The sequence below is a fragment of the Hemiscyllium ocellatum genome, chromosome 6 (assembly GCF_020745735.1).
Source record: "Hemiscyllium ocellatum isolate sHemOce1 chromosome 6, sHemOce1.pat.X.cur, whole genome shotgun sequence".
Classification (NCBI taxonomy): domain Eukaryota; kingdom Metazoa; phylum Chordata; class Chondrichthyes; order Orectolobiformes; family Hemiscylliidae; genus Hemiscyllium; species Hemiscyllium ocellatum.
This window is the reverse complement of record NC_083406.1, coordinates 85631352-85657601: the sequence shown is the minus strand read 5'-3', so window position 1 is coordinate 85657601 and position 26250 is coordinate 85631352. Positions and strand designations below refer to the sequence as shown.

Below are 26250 nucleotides of genomic sequence, written 5' to 3'. Positions count from 1 at the left end.
CTGGCAGACCCCATTGAGGTGGGGAGGGAACCAAGTTTGTGAGGCCAGGGAGGAGTGTAAAGAGAAAATGTGATTTCACTGAAAGGAAAGGAAGAATGCGTTCAATTTCAGCAAAATAGTGATGGGAATGAGATAAGACAAATAATTAGCCACATCAGGGCCTCAATAAGGGATGATAGGTCACCCAATGTTTCTACCATCCTTTGTAGAAGTTCAGATAAATAGGAGGGAGAGCACAAGGGTAGGTGATAACAAGGCCAACAAAGCTCCTTGTAGGGTGTGTAAAATCCAATCCATTATGTATAAATGAGTGTAAGAGGGCTTAAAATAAGAAAATCTTATTATGCTTTTGGTTATAATTTAACACAACCTTCCTGATCATTGGGCATCCGGTGGGGAGGAGTGGGCAGGTCAGTGGACTTTCCTTGTGGATCTGCTAATGGGCCTGGTCAAGTTGCCTATTAACAGCTTCAGGCAGCAGGCTATGGAGGTGTATACAACTGCTGACTGTCTGCCCCTCTATCTTCATGCCCAGCTGCCTTTGGAGAGGGAGCATACCGTGTCCACAAATACTCTTGATGCCTTTAGAGAGAGGTGGGCACAATAGTGGGTAGAGTGCCTTATCTCCCTATCCAACTCCATTTTGATTTAGCCATCTTTCTTCTCCCTACTTTTCCTTATAACTCCAGCTGTGGCCTAATCAGTAATTTGTACAGTTCCAATCTAACCTCCTTGCTGTTATGTTCTATTCCTCAACTAATAAAGGCAGCATCCTGTCTCGCCTGTCTTTTTAACCACCTTAGCTATTTGCTCTACTACCTTTAGGGATCTGTGTATATGCACACAAGGTCCCTCTGATCTTCAGTACCTTCCAGGCTTCTAACATTCACCTGCAGTTTACAGCTATCCTCCTCACTATTTGCCAATCTACCAATCTTTGTGACTTCCTCAAACTTCTTGATCATACCCTTACATTTACGTTTACACCATAAACAGCAAGGGCCACAGCCCCTTCCGTCCTCAGACACCTTACCTGTAGCCAGACAGATTTAAAAATTATTGCCAGCATCCCTGATACCTCCTTCCTGAATAACCTGGGATGCATTTTATTTGGGCCTGCTATTTATCCTTTATGATCCCCAATGCAATCTCTTTTGCTGTTCTCCTGCTCTTTATATAATTTTAGAAATACCTTTGCATTTTCATTTGTTCTGATTGCCAATGCTTTCTCATGCACTCACTTCGCTTACTTAATTTCTTTGTAAAGTTCTCCCTGCACTTTTTATCCTCTTCTAGGGACTTTGCCATATTGAGCCCTTGGTATCTGCCGTAAGCTTTTCTATTTTGTCTCTTCATCCTAATCTCTATGTCCCTTGACGGCCGGGGTTCTGTGGTCTTATGAGAACTTATTTACCCTGTATTCATGCTATTTTCTCCTTGAACACTTCCTATTGCTCCCACACTGGCTCATCTGCACATAACTGCTTTCAATCTTTGGGGCAAATTGTAACCTATCTTCGTAAAATCAGCCTTTCCCCGGTTAGGATTTCATTCCAGGCCTATCCTTCTCCTTTCCCATAAGTATCCTAAATCTAACTGAGTTATGGCCACTGCCTCTAAATTGATATACCTTTCACCTGACTAGGCTTATTTCCGAATTTTAGGTAATGAATTGCCCTCCTCCCTTGTTGAGCTTTCTACATACTGGCTAATAAGGTTCCTTGGTTGCAGTTTAAGAACTTTACTTCCTCCCTATCTTGCATCCTAAAATTATCCAAGTTTGGTGTTTGTTTAGTTATGATTCTGTACAACTACTGCTTCATTATTCTTACACTTGCTTGAAATTCGATTCAATACTTGATTCTCTAGCATTCCCTGGCTGTTTGGCTGCCTACAATTAATGCCCAACAGCATATTTCCCCCTCCAGCTTCTAGTGCCCTTCTATGTTGAAGATCTCGACCCCTGGGAGGGCGTCTCAGTTCCATGATCGGTCAAAAGAATCAGTAGGAGTACGGTCTGCTTCAGTAGCAAGGTTTACTAGTTTTTTATGATGCCGGGCACATGTTTGTCCAGCAACATAGAAGTTAACAGCTTCTGTGTTCCTGCACAATTTCACTTAGAACAAAGGCAATTTTTTATACGTTTCTCAAGAAATAGTACAGCCTTAATTACAGAATAAATCCAATAAAATGTAATAAATGACATAATGGATAGCAGGTTAACCCAATAATATTTTCTGGAAAACAAAGTTGTTTACTGCACATTTATTTCTTCACACCTATATTTCAAGGTTAACTAAAATAGTTAGTATTGTCCTATCTAGCTTAGTTAATTCCATGGTGTGAGGGATCCATTGTTCTGCTTTATCTTTAATTCAGCTTGCTCAGCAATGCAGGAATGCAGCCTTTAGCAGGGTGAGAAGCCATTTAGTTATGTTGCTTTGTATTAACAAGCTATTTTGTGGTTAATAAAAGCATGCATAAAAATGATTACTCCTGACAATGGTCCAGATTTTAGATCCTCATCATCACATCTGAACAGTCTCTACCAGGAATGTTCAACTCCCAAACCTCCCCACTAATCAGCCAACTTTTCATCAAAGCTATGATATTATGCTGTCATGTACCTATCTGTGCTCTACGTTTCTGTATTATTCCTTTGACTCTTTGCATTAAGATATATTTAATTTAGCCTTGTTAAACTCACTTCTTTCTTATCTAGCCATGTCTCCTGTGCCTTCCAGACTTGCTCACTTGTGTTTTAACCTCTCGTTCCATCTCAATCTCTCTCTTCTCCACAATCCCATGCCCTGCCAATTTACATAAAATGTACTGTGTAAATACAGGATATTTTTCACTTTGGCATTTATGAAATATGTATAGTGTATCGGCTGAATACTTCATTCTTAATTTTCTTATCTTGCAGAATTGGCCATTTTGTATCTATTAAAATGTATAAAGCCTACATAACTGTATCGTTTTTGTTTACTAAGTCTTTTCAAATTTCTCTGTAGATTTTTACAGCCTTACCTCCCTTCTCATTGGGTATTTTTGAAAGGACATGTAGTCAAGAGAACATGCTACGATTTCCGCAGCTGTATAAGATTACTCAAAATGCAGATTGTTTTAATACAAAGGTAAATATTACAGATCCCCAGCCCTATGTAAAATGCACAAGGGGTCACCTTCAGAATGTTGTTAAGAATGTATCTGTGCTACAAATTTTACTTTGGAATTAGGTATTCTCTCAGGTTTGCAACATTTTGCTATGAGAATTCGGTTCCCTCTGCTTGAGTGTGCCACCACATGTATTTTTTTGATCTATAAAAGGTTGATTATTGGTTTCTGAATGAGAAAAAGTCAAATTTCAATCACCAAACTGATTTTTTATATATTAGGAATCAAACTAAAGATTGCAGAAGTACAAAATATTTATTTTGAAAAGCTCCCATAATTTAAAAAATAACAAAATAACATAACAATGCTGTTTAATTTAACTTTTCTGGCAAGCATTCTCATTGAATTGAGTCAAAAATGTATTTACAGAGGTTAATTCTTCTAATCAGGTAGCGATTTTAAATTGCATCTTGACATAGACAATAAGGTGTTGCACTCCATGACATTACTAATTAACCATGACATTACTAATTAATTGTACATCATCACAGAATACTCAACCTAAAAAGCCTTTTTTTAACCTCAACTGGTTCCACAATATATTATTTGAATAAATACACATGCAAAAAATATACATCTTTTCAGCCACCCCAATATTGTTCAAATATGTAAGATGAAAGCACCCAATAATTACGTTGCTTTGAATTCAAGCTTAAATAATTTCTGGCGCAGTCCTGTGCTCAACTGGGGATCTAAATTACTCCCTCTTTTTCTGACTCCCCATCCATATATATGCTACTTTACAATGTTTTGAGCCTAAATTCCTTCTTTCTAATGCTGTGAGAAGTGTTTAAAATATTTCATTGTTTTCATTGTATTTTACAAAACTATTAAAACACAAGCTTTCATAATTATAAATATTTTGTTTTTAGGTAAAAAAAAGTGTTTAGGTTCATAGGTATTTTAAAAGGAAAAAGAAAGGGGGATTAAGATTGACAAATGTGGAAACATTGGATAAATTGAACAGGTACTTTGCATCAAAAACAGAAATTGCTGAAGAAACTCAGCAAATCTGACAAATAGCTGTGTAGAGAAAGCAGTGTTAACGTTTTAAATCCAGTTACTCATCCTCATGACAATAGACACAAATAAGATCCCAGAAATAACTATGTCTTGATAGGTGAATTGTAGGAAACAATGTAAAACAATTGCAACCACCAAGGAAAAGGTATTGTGAAAATAATTTAAACAATAAATTTACGACAGGTCATTATGGACTTTATCTTAACGTCGTAAAATAAATGGCTGCTGAAATAGTGAATGCATTTATCTAAATTCCATAGATTCTGGAAACATTCCATTAAATTGAAAAACAGTGAATGTGACCTCTCTATTCAAGATGAGGGAGACAGGAAGCAGGAAACTACAAGCCAGTCAGCTTAACATCTGTGATAGAGAAAATGCTAGAATTTGTCGCTAAGCACGTTTTCACGGGGCACTTTGAAAATATCAGTGCAAGCAAGAATTGCCCACATACCACACTCCTCACAAATGTTCCCTCTAAGCTGCAAAAGAAAAATAGAGGGAATGCTGTTCCCCAACTGCCATCCTACTCACCCATACATTCACTCACATTCAAATGGAGTGCAATACCTTATATGGTAGATAGTGCAGTAAAGAAGGAGTGTGTCCCATCTTTCACCCATGCACTTATTATGATGGAGTTTTTCTTGGGATGCCAAGATGCATTTCTTTTCAAATTGTCCAAACTCTGGAAATGCAGGGCAACGTTGGGCAGCAGAATTTTTGAGCAGAGCTGCAAGCTGATGATAAATGCTGCTCCCTGAAAGATCCAGGCTATGATTCAGCAATCACTTTTTCCTGAGGTCTCTGTTCAGTACTATTAAAATGGAAGTTATTATTAAAGGATCAATATTAGGAGAGGTTTAGAGGTCTAACCTCAAACTTTATGATTAGCTAAGAAGTAAAGTAACTCATTGTCCATGTCAAGATGCAATTTAAAATCTCTGGGAAACAGTGATCGTAATACCATTGAATTCCATATTAGGATTGAAAATAACATAATCCAATCACAGACAAAAATCTTAAACTTAGAGCTAATTACTTAGGTATGAGGAAGGATTGAAAATAACAAATGCTGGAGATCATGGCAAGTCAGGCAGCAACCATGGAAAGAGAGCAAGCTAATGTTTCGGGTCTAGATGACTCTGTAGACTAGAAACATTAGCTTGCTCTCTTTCCATGGGTGTTGCCTGGCCCACTGTGATCTCCAGCATTTGTTTTCAGTACAAATTCCAGCATCTACAGTAATTTGCACCTAAGGTATGAAGAGTGAGCTGGTGAAGCTTGATTGGCAAAAGGACTGAAAGGTCTGGTGATTATTATACAGTGATAAACATTTAAAGAAATGATTCAACATTTTCAAGCAAACGTACATTACATTTACAAAAGTACAGTAAGATGTGTGCATGGCTCACTAAGCAGGTCAGGCATAGTATTAGATGAAAAGAAGGGGCTTAGAATGTTGCAAAGAGTGGGAGGGAGGATTAGAATATTTTGAGAAAGTAACAAATGGCCACCAAAAGAAATCACTCATAAGGTATATTAACAGAGAATGAACAGAAACTAGCTTGTAAAATGGGAACAGGTTGTAAGAGCTTTGATGACTGTACAAAAGAGAAGAGAGTAGCTAAAGCCAATGTTCATCCCTTTGAAGCAGTGACAGGGCAAATTATGATAGGCAATGAGGAAATGACAGAGTTCCTGAGTAAATAATTTGTGATGATCTTCACAGTAGAAGTCACAATTGCATAGCAGAAAAGAAGGTAACATAGTGAGGAAATTAAGGTAGTTAATATCAGCAGAGAGAACTTAAGTGAGAGAGGAACTTAAGGGACTAAACGCTGAAAGTTCTCTGAGATGTGATGGACTACATACCAGGGTTCTAAAAGAGATGGTCGCAGAGATAATGGATGCACTGGCTACAATTTTCATGAATTCCTTTGGGAAGAGACCACTGGTTGGGAAGTTGGCAAATGTAACATTGATTTCCAGGAAAAAAAGAAGAGAGAAAACTAAGAACTACAGGTCTGTTACCAGACATTAATCATTAGGAAAATGCTGCAATCTATTATTAAAGAAATCTTAAGAATACACTTGGAAAGGCAAGTATGATTCAAGCAAGTCAACATGGTTATGCAAAAGGAAAATTGTGTTTCACAAACTTATTAGAGTTTTTTGAGAATGTAATTGGCAGAGTGGATAATGGTGAACTAATGGAGCCAATACACCTGGATTTCCAAAAACCATTGATAAAGTCACATACAGAAAGTTAATAGGGCAAGTTAGAGTTCATATATTAGCATAATGTATGAGTATTGAAAGCATGGGTGGCAGAATGTAAAAAAAAGGCATAACTAGAGCACTTACAAGTTGGCAAGGTGTGACTAGCAGAACAGAACTTGTAAAGATCAGAAGAGGCCTCAAAATATTTACAATTCATTTCAGCGATTTAATAATGTATCTAAATGCATTGATAATACAAAACTTGGAAAAAATATAAAGTACGCAGGCAAGCCACCAAGAGATGCAGACAGGTTAATTGAGAGGACAACATGATAGAATATAATATAGCTAAGTGTAAGGTTATTTATTTTGGTTGCAAGATTAGAAAGACAGAATGCTTTCTAAGAAATCTATGAGATGAGATGGGTGGTGGTGGTGGACTACCTTCTTGAACCACTGCAGTCCATGCGTACAGGCATCCTGAAATACAACTACAATAAACATTGTGCACCATACTTTGAAATTGATACAATGGAGTGTTTAATTGATTGCCTTTGCAATAATGGAAAAGACTTGGAATAAGAAGATGCATATTTTTGGTCCTTTCACATAAGAAATGAGATTGAGAGAGATTTGGTGTGCTCACACAAGGAACACAGAATTAGCATTGTATGTACATTGGACAATTCAGAAGTAAATGTCATATCACCTTTCTAGGAAGTGGATTGGAATTCAAGAATAAAGAAGTTTTGCTACAATTGCTTAGCATTTTGGTGAGACTGCATTTGGAATGCTGTATGGTTTAGATCTCAAAGCAGTGCAGCAAAGTTTCACTCGGTCCCTGGCATGTGATAATTGTCCTATGATGGGCTGCTGAGTAAATGGGCTGTTTGTTCTCTGGAAGTGATAAGAATGATAGGGGACCTTATTGAAACAACAAGATTCTGAAGAAACTTTATAGAGTCATAGAGCGGTACAGCATGGAAACAGACCCTTCAGTCCAACCCGTCCATGCCGACCAGATATCCCAACCCAATCTAGTCCCACCTGCCAGCGCCCGGCCCATATCCCTCCAAACCCTTCCTATTCATATACCTTTGCAAATGCCTCTTCAATGTTGTAATTGTACCAGCCTCAACCACATCCTCTAGCAACTCATTCCATACACGTACCACCCTCTGCATGGAAAAAGTTGTCCTTTAGGTCTCTTTTATATCTTTCCCCTCTCACCCTAAACCTATGCCCGCTAGTTCTTGACTGCCCGACCCCAGGAAAAAGACTTTGTCTATTTATCCTATCCATGCCCCTCATAATTTTGTCAGTGCTGAGAGATTGTTTCCTCTGCTGAAATAGTCTAAAACATTGGCATGGTTTCAGGATAAGGACTGAACATTTAGGACTGAGGTGAGGAGAAATAACTTCAGTCAAAGATTTATGACTCTTTGGAATTTTCTGTCCCAGGGTTTTGTTGTTGCACAATTATTGAATATTTTTAAGGCTGGGATAGACAGATGTTTGGTGTCTCAAGGAATCAAGGGATCTGGTGAATAGGCAGAAATGCTGAAACCTGAGATCAGCCGTGATCATATTAAATGGCAGAGCAACCTCATTGGGCCATTTGGTCTAATCCTGCTGCTATTTGTTGTATTTTATATTCTTATATACAAAGTATAATTTGTAAAACCATGTGAAAGGACCAAAAATATGCATCTTCTTATTCCAAGTCTTTTCCATTATTGCAAAGGCAATCAATTAAACACTCCATTGTAGCAATTTCAAAGTATGGTGCACAATGTTTATTGTAGTTGTATTTCAGGATGCCTGTACGCATGGACTGCAGTGGTTCAAGAAGGAAGTCCACCACCACCACCCACCACCACCACCTCAGGGGCAATTAGGAATGAGTTAAATGCTGGCCCAACCAGTATCATGCACACCCTGTGAAAAAATAAAAAAAGTTGAACTAGAACCTTTATTTTTCTTTTTTTTAGTCTATCAGTTTACCCTTATTCAATAGTACCTTCTATCAACAGATATTTTTAAGTCTCTTTTTTTTAAGAATTAATTATCTCTGGTAATTCTGTGTGTGCTATTCCCAAGGTTGTGTCTAGGAGTGGAGAATTTGAGGGTGGTGCAGTGATAGTGAGAGGAGACATAGATTTGAGGTCAGGGGGTGTGTGGATGGAGAATTATTCTAATCCGTCTTGAACAGGATGTGCTGATCTTATATTTCTATACTGTCAGACTACCACCAAGCTCAGTTTGAATGATCTGCTTTGAGTGGAACCTGATCAGCTTGCTAATACTTCCTCGGTATTACAAAACTGATCAAGTTAATCCATCACAAAGGTTAGAGCCTGTTTTCACAGAGTTTTCAAAGAAGATCAGCGTTATAGTATGCTCATTGTCCAATTATTCACTAATGTGATGTATCAATTTTTGAAGTACCCTTAGGCTCATTGCATTGTTGCAACTATTAATGTATTTCAGTAGCATGTAATTAAGGTTCAAGTACCGAACTGGATCAACTTAGCTTCAGTACATGGTCCTGATGTCTTATTTATGCGCTCTTTCAACACATTAGAAATCCTCTAATGTGTACTCATTTCAACTCATCAATTGATTTTTTTTACCACTGCAGTGTTTAAATTTGTGTAGTTGCAGAAATCCACAAACACAGTTAGTTCTGCTGTTTTGTTCATCTGGTTTGAATGATACAGGTAGGAGGACAGACCTACCCAAATATTGTCACAATATGTCTTTGTAAATGTTAAATATAGATCCAAATTGAGTAGGTTTCTGACATACCTATAAAAATTCTTATTTCATTAAGTCTTTGCACCACTTCAAACTAGTCCAAGAATATATCAATAAAATTCTTTTTGATTTCAACATTTTATTTACATGGAAATCTCTATCCACTGAAATTTAACGCATTAACATTTACTTTAGTCAATGACAGTTATTGTTTATTTTATTGAAACAGTATTGTTGCATCTTTAGCTTATACTTGGAATTTGGATATCTGTAGTGCTACACAAATAGTTTTCCACTAACTTATTGATATCAACACACATAAGTAACATACTAGCCAGTTGTATGATGGCATTCTATATTGCAGTGGCAGGAACCATTAAATGAATCGAAGATTCCAGACAGCTGAGGACCAAGGGGAATGAAAGTCACATTTGGTATTTTTCTTAGACCTATGTAGCAGATCACATGAAACTTGAAAAATGAACAATGCTTAATGCAGTCTCCATGAGGAATGCCAACAAATTTTTTAATTACACATAAACTGAATGGCCAGAGCATTCCACAAAACTAGAATCTCTGAACTTGCTACCTTCAAACACAAAAGGAAAAGATGGAGAATTGACAATATGATCATTTGAATTTATAAAGAAAATCTTTTTGGAGCCTACTTCAGGCTGCCTTTTATATCTATGAATTTTTGGTTTGTAATTTTTAGTATTTTTAAAAATGGGATGTAGAAGATTATGCTATTATGAATATAAATATTCCTGTGACGGTTTAAGAAAGTAAGAATTGGGATTCATTTTTATTTAGTTTTCCAGTCCTAACAATAAAACAGAGGAAATTGATTCTTGAAGTTTGTAACAATGCTAATAAAGACACATGAAAGAGTGTTAATTTTCATGCTAAATGTTGGTGTTGAAAAGCTTTGTGGCATGGTTGATCAATAATTCAAATAAAGGGTTTGCAGCTTTTTATTTCTTGTGTCCTATTAAGATTTATTGTGGAAGCCATGGTTCTCTACATGTGGTGAACTTAACATAATTCTTCTATATGCCAGTGGGAGACTTTAAGTAAGCTGTCAGTGCTTGTCACTATACAGTATTCTTTAAATGTAATTCTAGTAGCTTTCTCATCCCAAGTTTGGTACTTCGTATGTTTCAGACTTGAGTTTTTATAATTGAGTTTTAGTTTCTGATCCCTGATCCTAATGTGAGAGTGTTCCTGTTTTCTTTCGGAAAGTATTTTTTAAACCTTCTGATTGAAGGCTGTTAACCTTAAATGAAATATGCTTTACTTTCTCTAATCCTGCTTTGTTTGTGTTCCTTTAATATCCCTCAGCCCTTACCCAGGCCTCATGACATCCAGAGCTGGAAGGCTTACCTTCTTTGCTGTCTTCCTTAAATTTTCTCCTTTTCACAAGGACATCCCTAAAGATTATTTTGTATTTTCCTACACAGCATGACTGAGGTCGCGTCTAAGCCAACTAGCCCATTCCACTTTATCATTTCAGGTTCTGGTGGTTTAATGACCCAAAAGTATCACTGGATTGCTTTTCCATTTTTATCATGAGAGCAAAAATCTCAGAAAAATGTTTAGCCAGTATTTTCAGATGATACAAAATAATATATTTTGAAGTGTCCTGTCATAAAGGAATTTGTTTTTGTCCCTGTCAATACTTATGGTTTTGGTGCATAATAACTATGGAGAAATCAGGGCGATTTAATAAAAAAGAAATTGACTTCTTTCAAACATGCACTGGAATTAAGTCAATACAGTACTAAGTGATTATTGTCATTTTCAGAACCAATATCTAGCATGAATCAGAGTCATAAGGAGAAATAGCACAAAAAAGTGATGTTTTCTCCAGTAATTAAAATTATGACTACACCTTGACTTGAAAAAGATGCTCATTAAAGCAGAAGATAAAAAGATGCTCAAAAACCTTCATAAAAGTTCAGAAAACATGCATAGTACTTTTAAATGTATTTAAACTCCCAATCAGCATTTAATTTTAAAATGCCTAGAGCAGTTACAATGAAACTACACTTGAAAAACTCTGATTAAACTTAAGTTAGCAGTATCTTTGTTATAATGTAAATTTTGGCTAGTCTTCAAACAACATTGTAATGAAGAACAACTGAATTATGGATAAGAGATGTTATGTTCATTATCTAGAATTACATAATCCCACCGGTAACTAAGCTATTGGAATGTACACATTGTAGCTCAGTAACGACCAATAATATACAGTATTGCTTCTGGCTAACTTCCTAGAAATGTCTATTTATTCTATCCTTGCCCCTCATGAAAACAGCCCCAGCCTATTCAACCTCTCCCTATAGCTCAAAATCTCCAACCCTGGCAACATTCTTGTAAATTTCTTCTAAACTTCCTGCCTTCCACCTTAAATCTTTCATTTAAGGGGAATAGCTACTTTCTGTCCATCCTATCGATGCCTCTCTAATACACCATATATTAATCTTATACACCTATTGTGTCCCCCCTCAACCTTCTCTGTTTCCAGAAAGCCACCAGAACTCTCTTCACAACTAAAGCTCTCCATCCCAAGCAATATCCAGGTGAACGTCTTATGCATCCTTCCAGTGCAGTCTATCTTTCCAGTAGTGCAGTGGATGTACCTACTAGAGAAGGTGCAAAACTTGACCTTCTCTTAGAAAATAAGGCAGGGCAGGTGACTAGGTGTCAGTGGGAGGACACTTTGTGGCCAGTGATGGAAAAGGATAGACCAGATCTAAAAGTTGAAGTTCTAAATTGGAGAAAGCCCAATTTTGATGGTATTGGGCAAGAGCTTTTAAAAGCTGATTGGGGGCAGATGATCACAGGTAAAGGGACGGCTGGAAAATGAGAAACCTTCAGAAATGAGATAAGGAGAATCCAGAGAAAGTATATTCCTGTCAGGGTGAAAGGAAAGGCTGGCAAGTATAGGGAATGTTGGATGACTAAAGAAATTGAGGGTTTGGTTCAGAAGCATATATAAGGTATAGACAGGATAGATCGAATGAATCCTTAGAAGAGTATTAAGGCAGTAAGAGGGAAATCAGGAGGGCAAAGAGACAACATGAGATAGCTTTGGCAAATATAATTAAGGAGAATCCAAAGGGTTTTCACAAATACATTAAGGAAAAAAGAGTAAGTAGGGAGAGAATAGGGCCCCTCAAAAATCAACAAGGTGGCCTTTGTGTGAAGACGCAGGAAGTGGGGGAGATACTAAACGAGTATTTTGCATCAGTATTTACTGTGGAAAAGGATATGGAAGATATAGACTGTAGGGAAATAGATGGTGACACCTTGCAAAATGTCCATATTACAGAGGAGAAAGTGCTGGATGTCTTGAAATGCATAAAGGTGGATAAATCCCCAGGACCTGATCAGGTGTACCCTAGAACTCTGTGGGAAGCTAGAGAAGTGATTGCTGGGTCTCTTGCTGAAATATTTGTTTCATCGATAGTCACAGGTGAGGTGTCGGGAGACTGGAGGTTGGCAAATGTGGTGCCACTGTTTAAGAAGGGTGGTAAGGACAAGCCAGGAAACTATATACTAGCGAGTCTGACGTCGGTGATGGCAAGTTGTTGGAGGGAATCCTGAGGAACAGGATGCAAAAGTATTTGCAAAGGCAAGGACTGCTAGGGATAGTCAACATGGCTTTTTGTGTGTGGGAAATCATGTCTCACAAACTTGATAGAGTTTTTCGAAGTAACAAAGAGGATTGATGAGGGCAGAGCAGTAGATGTGATCTATTTGGACTTCAGTAAGGCATTTGACAAGGTTCCCCATGAAAGACTGGTAAGTAAGGTTAGATCTCACGGAATACAGGGAGAACTAGCCACTTGGCTACAGAACTGGCTCAAAGGTAGAAGACAGAGGGTGGTGGTGGAGGATTGTTTTTCAGGTTGGAGGCCTGTGACCATTGGAGTGCCACAAGGATCAGTGCTGGGTCCTCTACTTTTTGTCATTTACATAAATGATTTGAATGCAAGCATAAGAGGTACAGTTAGTAAGTTTGCAGATGACACCAAAATTGGAGGTGCAGTAGACAGCAAAGAAGGTTACCTCAGATTACAACATCATCTTGACCAGATGGGCCAATGGGCTGAAAAGTGGTAGATGGAGTTCAATTCAGATAAATGCGAGGTGCTGCATTTTGGGAAAGCAAATCTTAGCAGGACTTATACACTTAATATTAAGGTCCTAGGGAGTGTTGCTGAACAAAGAGACCTTGAAGTGCAGGTTCATAGCTCCTTGAAAGTTGAAAATGCTAAAACATGGTCGATGGAATACAACATGAATATGTGTGAAGCTATTCAACCTAGCAGAGAAAGAAAGGCAGAAAACACTCCAAGAAATGAGTGGCTGGGAAATGAGGGTGCCCAAACAGACCTTGGTGTCCCTGCCCACAAAATGTTAAAAGCCAGCTTGCACACAAAGAAACTAGGAAGGCAAATGGCTTGCTGACCCCCTATCACTTAGGAACTCAAACATAGGGGTTAAAAAGTAGATAGGATAGTGAAGAAGGTGTTTGATATGCTTTCCTTTATTGGTCAGACTATTGAGTACAGGAGTTGGGAGGTCATGTTGTGGCTGTACAGGATATTGGTTAGGCCACTTTTGGAATATTGTGAGCAATTCTGGTCTCCTTCCTATCAGAAAGATGTTGTGAAACTTGAAAGCTTTACAGAAAAGATTTACAAGGATGTTGCCAAGGTTGGAGGATTTGAGCTATAGGGTGAGATTGAACAGGGTGGGGCTGTTTTCCTTGGAGCGTCGGAGGCTGAGAGGTGACCTTATAGAGGTTCACAAAATTATAAGAGGAATGGATAGGATACATAGGCAAAGTCTTTTCCCTGGGATGGGGGAGTCCAGAACTAAAGGGCATAGGTTTAGGGTGAGGGGGGAAAAAATATGAAAGAGACCTAAGGGGCAACTTTTTCCACACAGAAGGTGGTAAATATTTATGGAATGAGCTGCAAGAGGAAGTGGTGGAGGCTGGTACATTTGCAACATTTAAAAGGCATTTGGATGCGTACATGAATAGGAAGGGTTTGGAGGGATATGGGCCGGGTGCTGGCAGGTGGGACTAGATTGGGTTGGGATATCTGGTCGGCATGGACAGGTTGGACTGAAGGATCTGTTTCCGTGCTGTACATCTCTATGACTCTAATCCTCACCTTTGGACTGACCAGCCAAGGGAGGTGTCTTAGAGACAAAAGAATGACTTCTCCAACTCCTGATGTTGCCTGGCTTGCTGTGTTCTTCCAGCTTGCCTTGCCTGCATCCAACCTGTGTGTTTCTGTAGGATCACCCCTCATTCCATGGTACAGTGGGGAGTGCAGGTGCAGGTCCTCAATCTCTCCTAATGGTATGGTCCCACCATCTCGGAACCATCTGGTGGGCCTCTGTTGCCTCCCTCACCTCCCCACCCCCCAGGGTAGATGTATCTTTCATTGGATTGGAGAGATTGGGCTGTTTGCAATGCATCAGGTGAGATCTCAACAGGGTCTACACTACTGCAGCAAGACATTTTTACCCCTATGTTTGAGTTCCTAAGTGATAGGACGCCAGCAAGCCATTTGCCTTCTTAGTTTCTTTGTGTGCAAGCTGGCTTTTAACATTTTGTGGGCAGAGACACCAAGGTCTGTTTGGGCGCTCTCATTTCCCAGCCACTCATTACTTGGAGAGTTTTCTGCCTTTCTTTCTCTGCTAGGTTGAATAGCTTCACACATATTCATGTTGTATTCCATCGACCATGTTCTAGCATTTTCTCCCTGATGGCATTGTGGGTGTAACTGCACCAAAAGGATTGTGGTGATTCAAGAAGGCAGCCTTCTACCAGCTTCTGAGAGGCAATCAGGAATGGGAATAAAATGATGCCACATGAATGAAAGAGAGTTGTCAGAAGAAGAATTCTTGGAGCAGGGCATTGTGGTTTAGGCATGCTTTAGGATACCAGTGTTTGCACATTCTGCTGGACAACTGCACAAAGGAATTGAACAGGGTCTTTAAACATTGAGAGTGGGTGTTTAGCTAAAAGATACAAACACTGGAAATACAGCAAGAGACAAGGCCAAGACCGCAGAGAGAATGGAAGAACACCCACTGTGGAGTAGGGTTGTTTTAGTTATTAGAAGATCTGATTTTCTTTTGCTCACTTGAAAAATATTATTTTTATGTTTATTACATGAGTAAAAATACATTTTTTGGGCATCTATTTGGGTGGTTGGAAAACCAAAGTGGTCTCACAAAGGATTTTGAGCTATTTGTGCACTTCACTGCTTTTGTGGTGGTTACTCGTTTATTAGCTGATTTCCTTCAGCAAACATAAAATATTTTGCTTTATAGTTATTTTTAGAGGTACCAAAAATGTTCTAGATAGCCTATTTTCTTATTAATAGAATATTTGAGCCCGTCACACTTATTTGGCACATTAGACACTTTTCTGTACAAAATGGATATGTCACAGGAATGAAGACAAAATATAATATTTCTTACAATCAAAATATTACAGCTAACACACAATTTTCATTCATTTTGCACAGATGGTTAACAAGTGAATTTTAGTTGCTTTGTGTTTATCATTTGCTATTGCACTTCTTTGGGAGGATAATTCAAAATACCCAAGCTGAACATCTTTACAAAACTGATTCTTTTAAAATGCATTTAGCTATAATAAGCTTTACCTGAGCAATTAACACATTTTGAAATGTTTCTATTGCTAATGTTGCCCAATGCAGTTAAACAAGTCCAACACAGTTATATTCTGTATAGCTGTGTTGGGGCTAGTAAGAAAGAAGGGGTTGCTGACTCTGGAAATTTGTTTTCTTCACAGGTTTTCTGGGCTCATTGTATAAATGCCTTGGTGCATTCCATCATCCTTTTCTGGTTTCCACTAAAGGCACTTGAACAAGGTATTTCATTTTTACTCTCAATGTAATTGGAGAACACATGCTTTTTTTCAAATTTGCTCACTCAGGAAATATATAACTTTATTGGCTCTCAGGGCCTGTATTACTAATTTACTTTTGAAAATTTCCTTCCAATCAATTTCTTTATTTCTTCTGAGAGTGCTGACTCCCTGCTGTCATATAGTTGTATCAGTTATTCTCTCATATATCGTCCAAATTATAATTTATTCATTGTAAATCTTGATTTTGAGTATTTCCCAACTATTTGACCAAAGCAAGTACACCAGAGGGCATTACTGATGTCTCTACACAAAGCAGTTGCTGCCGGTGTTGCTAAATGTTAATCAGATGTCAGAAAATTATTTGAATTATTTTACTTTCCCTCCTTTTCAAACCAATGAATGCTGGAGGTTGTTAATCTACTGTATTCTGGACTGGCTAAAGCTTGTTAACTCAGCATATTTTCACTTAACTAATCATGCAGTTCATGTGTTAAGCCATTCGGAGTTTACATTTTTTTAAAAACCAAATTTTACGTTCTACCAGTCAACTACTTCCCTCTCTAAAACGATAGGATTTCAGAAATGATGCACAATGAAGTAATTTCATCTTTTTCAGTTTTATGAGATTATAAAGGAAATATTTGCTAATTTTGAAAATAATGAACATTTCAATCTATTTATGTGATTCTGTTGCTTGGACTGACTTACAGTTTTACTTTGAGAGGCCACCATAACAAGATCCAATCTTGAGCCGATCTGATTCACTGTATGTGGTCAACAACTGGCTAACTTCGTGGAATATAGTAAAGATTGTGGATCCTGACAATATTCCACTATAGAATTGAAGACCTTTGCTCCAGGACTAGTGCTTAGACAAGCTATACCACAGGCATCTCTCCCAATAATGTGGACAAGTACCCATGTATGTCTGTCCTCAATAAGTAGTGAAAATCCATTCTGGCTAGTTTCCACTGACAATCATTAGCAATGCTCCCTCAAAACTGTGCATGTCCGCCGCCATTCATTGTTTATTGCATAGCGATTGGTGTCAGCACGCCAAACACAACATTGACTTCCAGTTCCAGAAATTGCTGCCATACATATGCTTTAGAGTCTATGCAGCCACTAAGAAAGTTTGAGGCAGTGCAGGCCAATAGCAAAATGATGCAAGATATCTTGGGCAGTATTACCAAATGGCACTTGAACAACAATGTGCAGTTTGGATTCTGCAGGATCACCTGTCTCTGGACCTCATTAGTCTCTTAGTCCAAACATAGACAACAGATCTAAATTCCAGGAGCGATGTAAGAGTGATGTCATAGAGTCATAGAATCCCTACAGTGCGGAAGCAGGCCATTTGGCCATCAAGTCCACATCGACCCGAAGAAAAGTACCCCACCTGGACCCATCCCCCTACCTTCTCCCTGGAATCCTGCATTTCCTGTGACTAACCTGCATATCCCTGGATATATGGGCAATTTAGCAATGCAAATCCATCTAACTGACACATCAAGGATTGCGGAAGGAAACAGGAGCACCCAGAGGAAACTCACGCAGACAAGGGAAGAATGTGCAAACTCTACACAAACAGTCACCCAAGTCATCGAACCTGGCGCTGTGAGGCAGCTGTGCTGACCACTGAGCCACCGTGTCACTCTCACTCTCTTGGAACTCAAGTAACAATGTACATTAGGAATGAGGAGAAGCTTTCCATGAGCTGCAGTCATACCTAGCACAAAGGAAGATGGTTATAGTTGTTTGAGGACTGCAGTAGCTTCTCAGCTTTCCTCATCCTGAGGTCAGAAATAGAGATGTTTGCTGGTGATTGTACAGTGCTCGGTTCCATTTGCAGCTCTTCAAGAATAAAACATTCCTACATGCAGCACATGAAACGTTTATGCTAATTCCAACAAAAGAGAATTTTATCATGATGCATTGGCAGTTAGCAGCATGTCCATTATTTAATTTCCCACCATCAACATCCTGGACATTACCATCATTACAATCCTTTTTGAGACACCAATATTTATAGAGAAATTCAAAATCTAAATTACCTACTAGAGTCATAGAGAGGTACAGCACAGAAACAGACCCTTCTGTCCAACTTGTCCATACCAACCGTATATCCCAACCCAATCTAGTCCCTCTTGCCAGCACCCGGCCAATATCCCTCCAAACCCTTCCTATTCATATACCCACCTAAATGCCTTTTCAATGTTGCAATTATAATGGCCTCTACCACCTCTTCTGATAACTCATTCCATACACGTACCACCCTCTGCTTGAAAATGTTGCCCTTTAGATCTCTTTTATATCTTTCCCCTCTCACCCTAAATCTCCAGTTATGGACTCCCTCACTCCAGGGAAGAGAGTTTTTCTATTTATCCTATCCATGCCCCTCATGATTTTATAAATCTCAATAAGGTCTTCGATGCTGCAGGGAAAACAGCCCCAGGCAATTTAACCTCTCCCTATAGCTCATCCTCCAACCCTGATGACATCCTTGTAAATCTTTTCCAAACCTTTCAAGTTTCAACATCCTTCCGATAGGAAGAGACCAGCATTGCATATAATATTCCAAAGGTGGCCTAGTCAATGTCCTGTACAGCCTTCTTCACTATCCTATCTACCTGCGACTCCACTTTCAAGGAGCTATAAACCTGCACTCCAAGGTCTCTTTGTTCAGCAACACTCCCCATTACCTTACCATTAAGAGTATAAGTCCAACTAAGATTTGCTTTCCCAAAATGCAGCACATCACATTTATCTAAATTAAACTCCATCTGCCACTTTTCAGCCCATTGGCCCATCTGAACAAGATCCCTGTGTAATCTAAGGTAACCTTCTTCACTGTCCACTTCATCTCCAATTTTGGTGTTATCTGCAAACTTACTAACTATACCTCTTATGCTCACATTCAAATCATTTACATATATAATGAAAAGCAGTGGACCCAGCACCTTGAGGCACTCCACTGGTTACAGGCCTCCAGTCTGAAAAACAACCCTCCACCACCACCCTCTTCTACCTTCGTGTCAGTCCTGTATCCAAATAGTTAGTTCTCCCTGTATTCCATGAGTTCTAACCTTGCTAACCAGTCTTCTATGGGGAACCTTGTTGAACACCTTACTGAAGTCCATGTAGATCACGTCTTTCACTCTTCCATCTTTGTTACTTCAGAAAACTCAAATTTGTGAGACATGATTTCCCACATACAAAGCCATGTTGACTATCCCTAATCAGACCTTGCCTTTCCAAATGCATGTACAACCTGTCCCTCAGGATTCCCTCCAAAAACCTGCCCACCACTGATGTCAGGCTCATCAGTATATAGTTCCCTGGCTTGTCCTTACCTCCTTTCTTAAACAGTGGCACCACGTTAGCCAACCTCCAGTCTTCTGGCACCTCACCTGTGACTATCGATGATCCAAATATCTCAGTAAGGGGCTCAGCAGTCACTTCTCTAGTTTCCCACAGAGTTCTAGGATACACCTGATTAGGTCCTGGGGATTTATCCACTTTTATGCGTTTCAAGACATCCAGCAGTATGTTCTCTGTAACATGGACATTTTTTAAGATGTCACCATCTATTTCCCTACATTGTATGTTTTCCATGTCCTTCTCTACAGTAAACACGATGTGAAATACTCGTTTCGTATCTCACCCATTTCCTGCTGCTCTGCACAAAGGTCACCTTGCTGATCTTTGAGGGACTCTATTCTCTCCTGTTACCCTTTTGTCCTAATGTATTTGTAAAAACCCTTTGGGTTCTCCTTAACCCTATTTGCCAAAGCTATCTCATGTCCCCTTTCTGCCCTCCTGATTTCCCTCTTATGTATACTCCTACTGCCTTTATACTCTTCTAAGGATTCACTCGATCTGTCCTGTCTATACTTGGACATATGTTTCCTTCTTTTCCTTAACCAACCCTTCAATTTCTCTAGTCATCCAGCATTTCCTACACCTACCAGCCTTTCCTTTCACCCTAAGAAGAATATACATTCTCTGGACTCTCGTTATCTCATTTCTGAAGACTTCCCATTTTCCAGCTGTCCCTTTACCTGCGAACATCTGTCCCTAATCAGCTTTTGAAAGTTCTTGCCTAATACCGTCAAAATAAGCGTTCCTCCAATTTAGAACTTCAACTTTTGGATCTGGTCTATCCTTTTCCATCACTATTTTAAAACTAATAGAATTATGGTTGCTGGCCTCAAAGTGCTCCCCCACTGATACCTCAGTCACCTGTGCTGCCTTATTTCCCAACAATAGGTACTAAGGGAATGCTACCACAAGGTTCCCTTTCTTTAAACAACTTTACTGCATATACACAAATAATCAAAGCAGGTATCACCCACTAAACATTATATTAAGTTGTCAATTACTCCTTATGCTAAAATAGAAACATGATCATATGCTAAAATGAGAACATCCTCTTTCCATTTTGGCTTCCCTCTTCAGAAAGTTTTTGTCTACTCATCTAGCTTTTGAAAAGTCCTTCATGTTCTTAAACCAAATCAAAGTGCCACAGTTCTAAGGAATTAACTTTTACTCTATGTTTCTGCTGTCCTCTGGGCTTTGAGATTTCTGGGATCCTTTCACTAGCCTCTAACTTAGCAACTCTCCACTGCTCCTTAATTACCTCATGAATTTGAAAATTCCAGTCAAAGTGTGGGTCTCACTGCACTTTGGCTCAGTGCTTCTGCATCAGAAATTCTTCTGATTTTTGATGACCCACTTACCTCTGGTGTCTAGCAATTTCCAACTCTTGGCAAACTATTTTACTGCATGCTGAATTCAGAACTTCGCCTTATTATCTTGGGTGATTTCAACTCCAATTCCCAAATAATTTTAGGAAAAATCCAACAGACAACTTCCCAGAATACTAACCAAGACTCTGGCAATTTCTAAAGTCCAGCATTTTAATGATCTTATCCTTCCAAATTTAATCTTCCCAAAACAAAAGGTTCCTTCTAAAATGTTCGTAGAGTCATTGAGTCGTCCAGCATGGAAACATTCTTTGGTCCAACTCATCCGGACCAGCCAGACATCCCAATCTGACCTAGACCCATTTGCCAGCATTTGGCCCATAGCTCTGTAAACCCTTTCTTTCATATACCTATCCAGATGCCTTTTAAATATTGTAATTGTACCTGCCTCCACCACTTCCTCTGGCAGCTTGTTCCATCCACACACCCACCTTCTGCATGAAAAGGTTTCCCCTTGTGTCCTATTTCAATATTTCTTCTCTCACCTTAAACTTATGCCCTCTAGTTTTAGATCCCCCACCCTAGAAAAAAAAGCCTTGACTATTCATTCTAACTATGATCCTCATGATCTTATAAACCTTTAAGATCACCACTTAACCTCTGACGCTCCTGGGAAAAAAGCCCCAGCCTATTCAGCCTCTCCCTTCAGCCCCGGCAACGTTCTTGAAAATCTTTTCCGGATCCTTTCAAATTTAACAACTTTGAACAGAAGGGCAACCAGAATCAGTATGCAGTATTCTAAAAGTGGCCTTGCAAACATTCTGTACAGCTGCAACATGACATCTCAACTTGTATACTCAATATTCTGAGCAATAAAGGCAAGCATACCAAACACCACAGTTACCACCCTGTCTACCTGCGACTCAACTTTCAAGGAACAGTGCACCTGCACCCCTCAGTCTCTCTGTTCAACAACAGTCTCCAGAACCCTGCCATTAACTGTATAAGTCCTGCCCGGGTTTGTCCTACCAAACTACAACACCTCACATTTATCTAAATTAAACTCCATCTGCCATTCATCGGCCCATCTGATCAAGGCCCCATTGTACTCTGAGATAATCTTCTTCACTGTCCACTACACCACCTATTTTGGTGTCATCTGCAAACTTACTAACCATTCCTCCTCTGTTCAGATCCAAATCATTTATATAAATGATGAAAAATGGAGGACTTAGCACCATTTCTTGCTGCACACCACTGGTCATGGGCCACCAGTCTGAAAAGGAACCCTCTACCACCACCATCTGTCTCCTACCTTCAAATCAATTGTGTATCTAATTTGCTGGCTCCTCTGGATTCCATGGGATCTAGCCTTGCTTACCATGCAGAGCGTTGTCAAACGTTTTACTGAATTTGGTATAGGCAGTGTCTACCACTGTGCCTTCATCAATCTTCTTTAACACCTCTTCAAAAAAACTCAAGTTAGTGAAACACTATTTCCCATGTACAAAGCCATGTTGACTGTCCCTAATCTGTCGTTGCCTTTCCAGGTGCATGTAAATCTGATTCCTCAGAACCTGCTCCGACAACTTAACCACATTGACTTAAGAGTCACCAGTCTGTGAACAGAGAGCTAGATGACACTGTTTATAACAACGCAGCATGGATATGCCTTCCACCAATGCACCATAATAGTAGTGAGATCATCAACAAAGTACACTGCAACAACTCTCCAAGGAATTTTCAATAGCACCTACCAAATGATTGACGATTACCATCAGAAACACCCTTAGGGAGTACATAAGAATACCATCACTCCCTAGTGACTTATCTTTGAAGCCATACACCATTCTGTTTCAGAATCATGTCATCATTCTTTCATTGTCATTGGATTTTCTTACCACAGTGCATGGACTGCAGTGATTGGGAATGACCAACAAAATGCTAGCCTTGTCAGTGATAACCAAGTTCCCTAACATAGTTCAAAGAGTAGAACCATGGATTCTGATACTTAGTATGCTTCTTACGTTAATACCTCAGGAATCTTTAAATATATAACTACAGGTAAGTGCCTAGCATCTCTCTCTAAACCCTTCTTCCCAGCAGCCCTCACCATCTTAAAAGCTGGAAACTTATGGTAGCTTTAGTTTAGCAATTGACTGTTACCAATATTTCAGCTAAAATTCCAAAGAGAGATGAAATTTATTAACTCTGAATTAAACTAAGCAAGCTGATCAATCTTGCAGTTACTTGTATTCAGTATGTACGTAAGGGTCTAGGATTTAGGAAATGCAGTTCCAAGGATGCAGTCCTGAGAACTTGTCAGTCTTTAGGTCCATTGGTTTACCAGCAACCTTTTACTGGCTGAGGCATTGTTTTATGCTCATCCTCCTTATTATTTTCGATTATCTTTGAGGAATTTTCGAAGTCTTTGTTTTCCATTATTAATTTCCCATACTTACTCTCTAGAGAACTGACACAAGCTTAGTTACTCTTCTGCTATTCAAGTACTTGTAGAAATCTTAATGTTTGCTTTTGTATTACTAGCTAGCTTTCTCCCATACTCTCCTTTCTTCCTCTTTATTATCTTTTTAATAATTTTTGTTGGTTCTTAAAGTTTTTCCATTCCTCTGACATACTGTGAATTTTTGAAGACGTGAACAGCCTTTTCCAAATTAATGCTATTCAGAACTTCTTTATTTAGTCACACATATAATATTTCCTTTTCAAGGTAACTTCTCACTGGGAGAAACCTTCGCTTGGAATTATTTAATGTCTTCTGAATAGTTTGCCTTTGCAATTTTAATGTCCTCCTTTTAATCTAGTTTCTCAGTTCAACTAAGCAGCTCTCTCTTCATGCATTTAGATTAGAATGGTGCTGGAAAAGCACAGCAGGTCAGGCAGCATCCGAGGAGCAAGAAAATCGACATTCGGGCAAAAGTCCTTCATCTGGAATGGAGGCAGGGAGCCTCCAGGGTGGAGAGATAAATAGGGGTTCGGGGTGCAGGGTGGGGCTGGGGAAGAAGGTAGCAAAGAGTACAATAGGTGAATGGGGGTGGGGATGGAGGTGATAGGTCAGAGGGGAGGGTGGAGCGGATAGGTGGGAAGGGAGATTGGCAGGTAGGACAGGTCATGGGGACAGTGCTGAGCTGGAAGGTTGGATGTGGGCTAAGGTGCGGAAAGGGGAAATGAGGAAACTAGTGAAGCCCAATTAATGCCCTGGGGTTGAAGTGTTCCGAGGCGGATGATGAGGCGTTCTTCCTCCAGGCATCAGGTGGTGTGGGAGCGGCGGTGGAGGAGGCCAAGGACTTGCATGTCCTCGGCAGAGTGGGAGGGGGAGTTGAAATGTTGGGGCACGGGACAGTGGAGTTGATTGGTACACGTGTCCTAAAGCAAGGAGGCATCCAGTCTCCCCAATGTAGAGGAGACCGCATCGGGAGCAACTGATACAACAAATGACATTGGTGGATGTGCAAGTGAAACTTTGCTGGATGTGGAAGGCTCCTTGGATGGAGGTGAGGGAGGCAGTGTGGGCGCAGTTTTTGCAGTTCCTGCTGTGGCAGGGGAGGGTGGGTTGTTGGGGGTGTGGATCTGACCAGGTAGTCACAGAGGGAACGGTCTTTGCGGAAAGCGGAAAGGGGTGGGAAGGGAAATATACCTCTGGTGGTGGGGTCCGTTTGGAGGTGGCAGAAATATCGGAGGATGATGTAGTTTATGCCATGCCCCCATATCTTTTATTTAGTTTTAAAACATGAGTTATGGACCCACATTTCTCCCTTCTACACCTAAAATTATTTCATATTGTGACAACTGCCATCTTAAAGACTCCTTTACCATGTTCAGGTATATCCTAACTCTCACCAAGTCATGTTCACTCAACATCCTGTGCACATTAATGTAGTGGCTCATGGTGTTTCAAATCCTCAATGTTAAAAACCTCTCTTAAAATTTGCATCTTCTATCTCTCTGTCTTCTTTCAGGTTTTCCTTTAAAACTTATGTGTTGACTCAGTTTCCAATTGTCTTCCTAATATCTATTTAAGTCAAGTATTGTCTGATTCTGCTGCTTTAGAGCCATGTTGCAGATGCAATACAAGTGGAATTTTAAATACTTATTAAGTTGATGGACAGTATCTCTTATAGTATCTATTTTTACAAGCACTTCTAGTAGTCAGCTTATGTGTTCAAATAACCAATTGAGGAGAAGCTGAGTGATGCAGAGAGTTGGAGTATTCTTATTTCTCCTTTGGGACATAGATTTGAATTCAACCCAGACTGAGGTGATGAAAATCTTCTATATTTGAATATTGAAAGCAAAATGAACCTGGACAGTCTCAAATCCCAGTGGACAGGGACAGTCTGCTCAAAATTGCCAGTAATTAAGCACTAAATTGACAGTTTCGCTCCAATGGGTCATAAGAATAGTTAATGTTGGTAAATGGAAATATCGCTGACACAGTAAGCGTCACCCCTTCTGAGACTGAGTTAAAGCATATCTGTGGAAGAGAGTGGAGCAGGCTTTAGCTCTGTCTAACCTATGCAATAACTGACTTCAAAATGTTTTGAGCTGAAACTAAGTCCAGGAAGTAGAATATATTAATTTCTTCATCGAATTGAAATAAATTCATTTCAAAGCTATAAAAAAAAGACAAATATGGAACAAAGAATATGAAAATGTATTTAATTGAATTTTTACCATTTGTAATCCATTAGAACTAGACACTCTATCTAGCTGTGCGTATGTAAACCTCAGTTGTAACTTGACACCTCAGAGCTCATTATGCTTCTAACTAGTAAGTGACATGACAGCCTCCTCCAGAAGTCAAACCCACAGACTACAGAAATGGAAGCAAACAATATCTTCACTTTGCATTATATGAACAATGATTTTAAATTTGAAATAAGGTAAGCATTTATCACTCAATGTGAAAGTGGAGGGAAAGAAACAATTTTCATAAGTTGAGTGACAGATCCCAATACTGAATTTTATACATCTAATTTTGTTAACTATTTCAACAGTGAGCATTTTTCTAACTTATTTACTCTGGACAACTGTAACTTGCAATTACATCGTGATGACATCAACTTTTGGAAAAATTTGCATTCCGATTGTGATTCTTTAAATATCAACATTACTGTTATGATTTTGTCATTTTCTGACCCCTTCTGAACAAGTAGTAATGTCAGTCACCCCTTTTCTGAGTAATGAGAAAATTATGCAGTTTAAAATGAATAAACCACCATTAAAAATATACACAGTCGGTTCTGGTATAACATGATAGTTCCGTTCTCATGCAATCTCGCATTATAAGAAAATCACGCAGTAGCAGCACCATTTAATGGGACCGGAACCGACTGTAGTCATTGGAAAGGGAAACCCACTGACAGTGTCTCCTCCACTGCCATCACCAACTTCAACATCTCTTGCCCTGATCATGAA

At 39.2% G+C, this 26250-nt stretch overlaps 1 protein-coding gene across 4 annotated transcripts in view; it reads left to right on the top strand.

The window, feature by feature from the left end:
* atp8a2 (ATPase phospholipid transporting 8A2) overlaps positions 1-26250 on the top strand; it is a 564661-nt gene that overhangs the window by 455864 nt on the left and 82547 nt on the right. For all 4 annotated transcript variants that reach the window (XM_060826104.1, XM_060826105.1, XM_060826106.1 and 1 more), the window contains 2 exons: positions 3015-3137; positions 16028-16106. In XM_060826104.1, coding sequence (XP_060682087.1) covers positions 3015-3137; positions 16028-16106 — 202 coding nt within the window. The remainder of the gene's footprint in view (positions 1-3014; positions 3138-16027; positions 16107-26250) is intronic.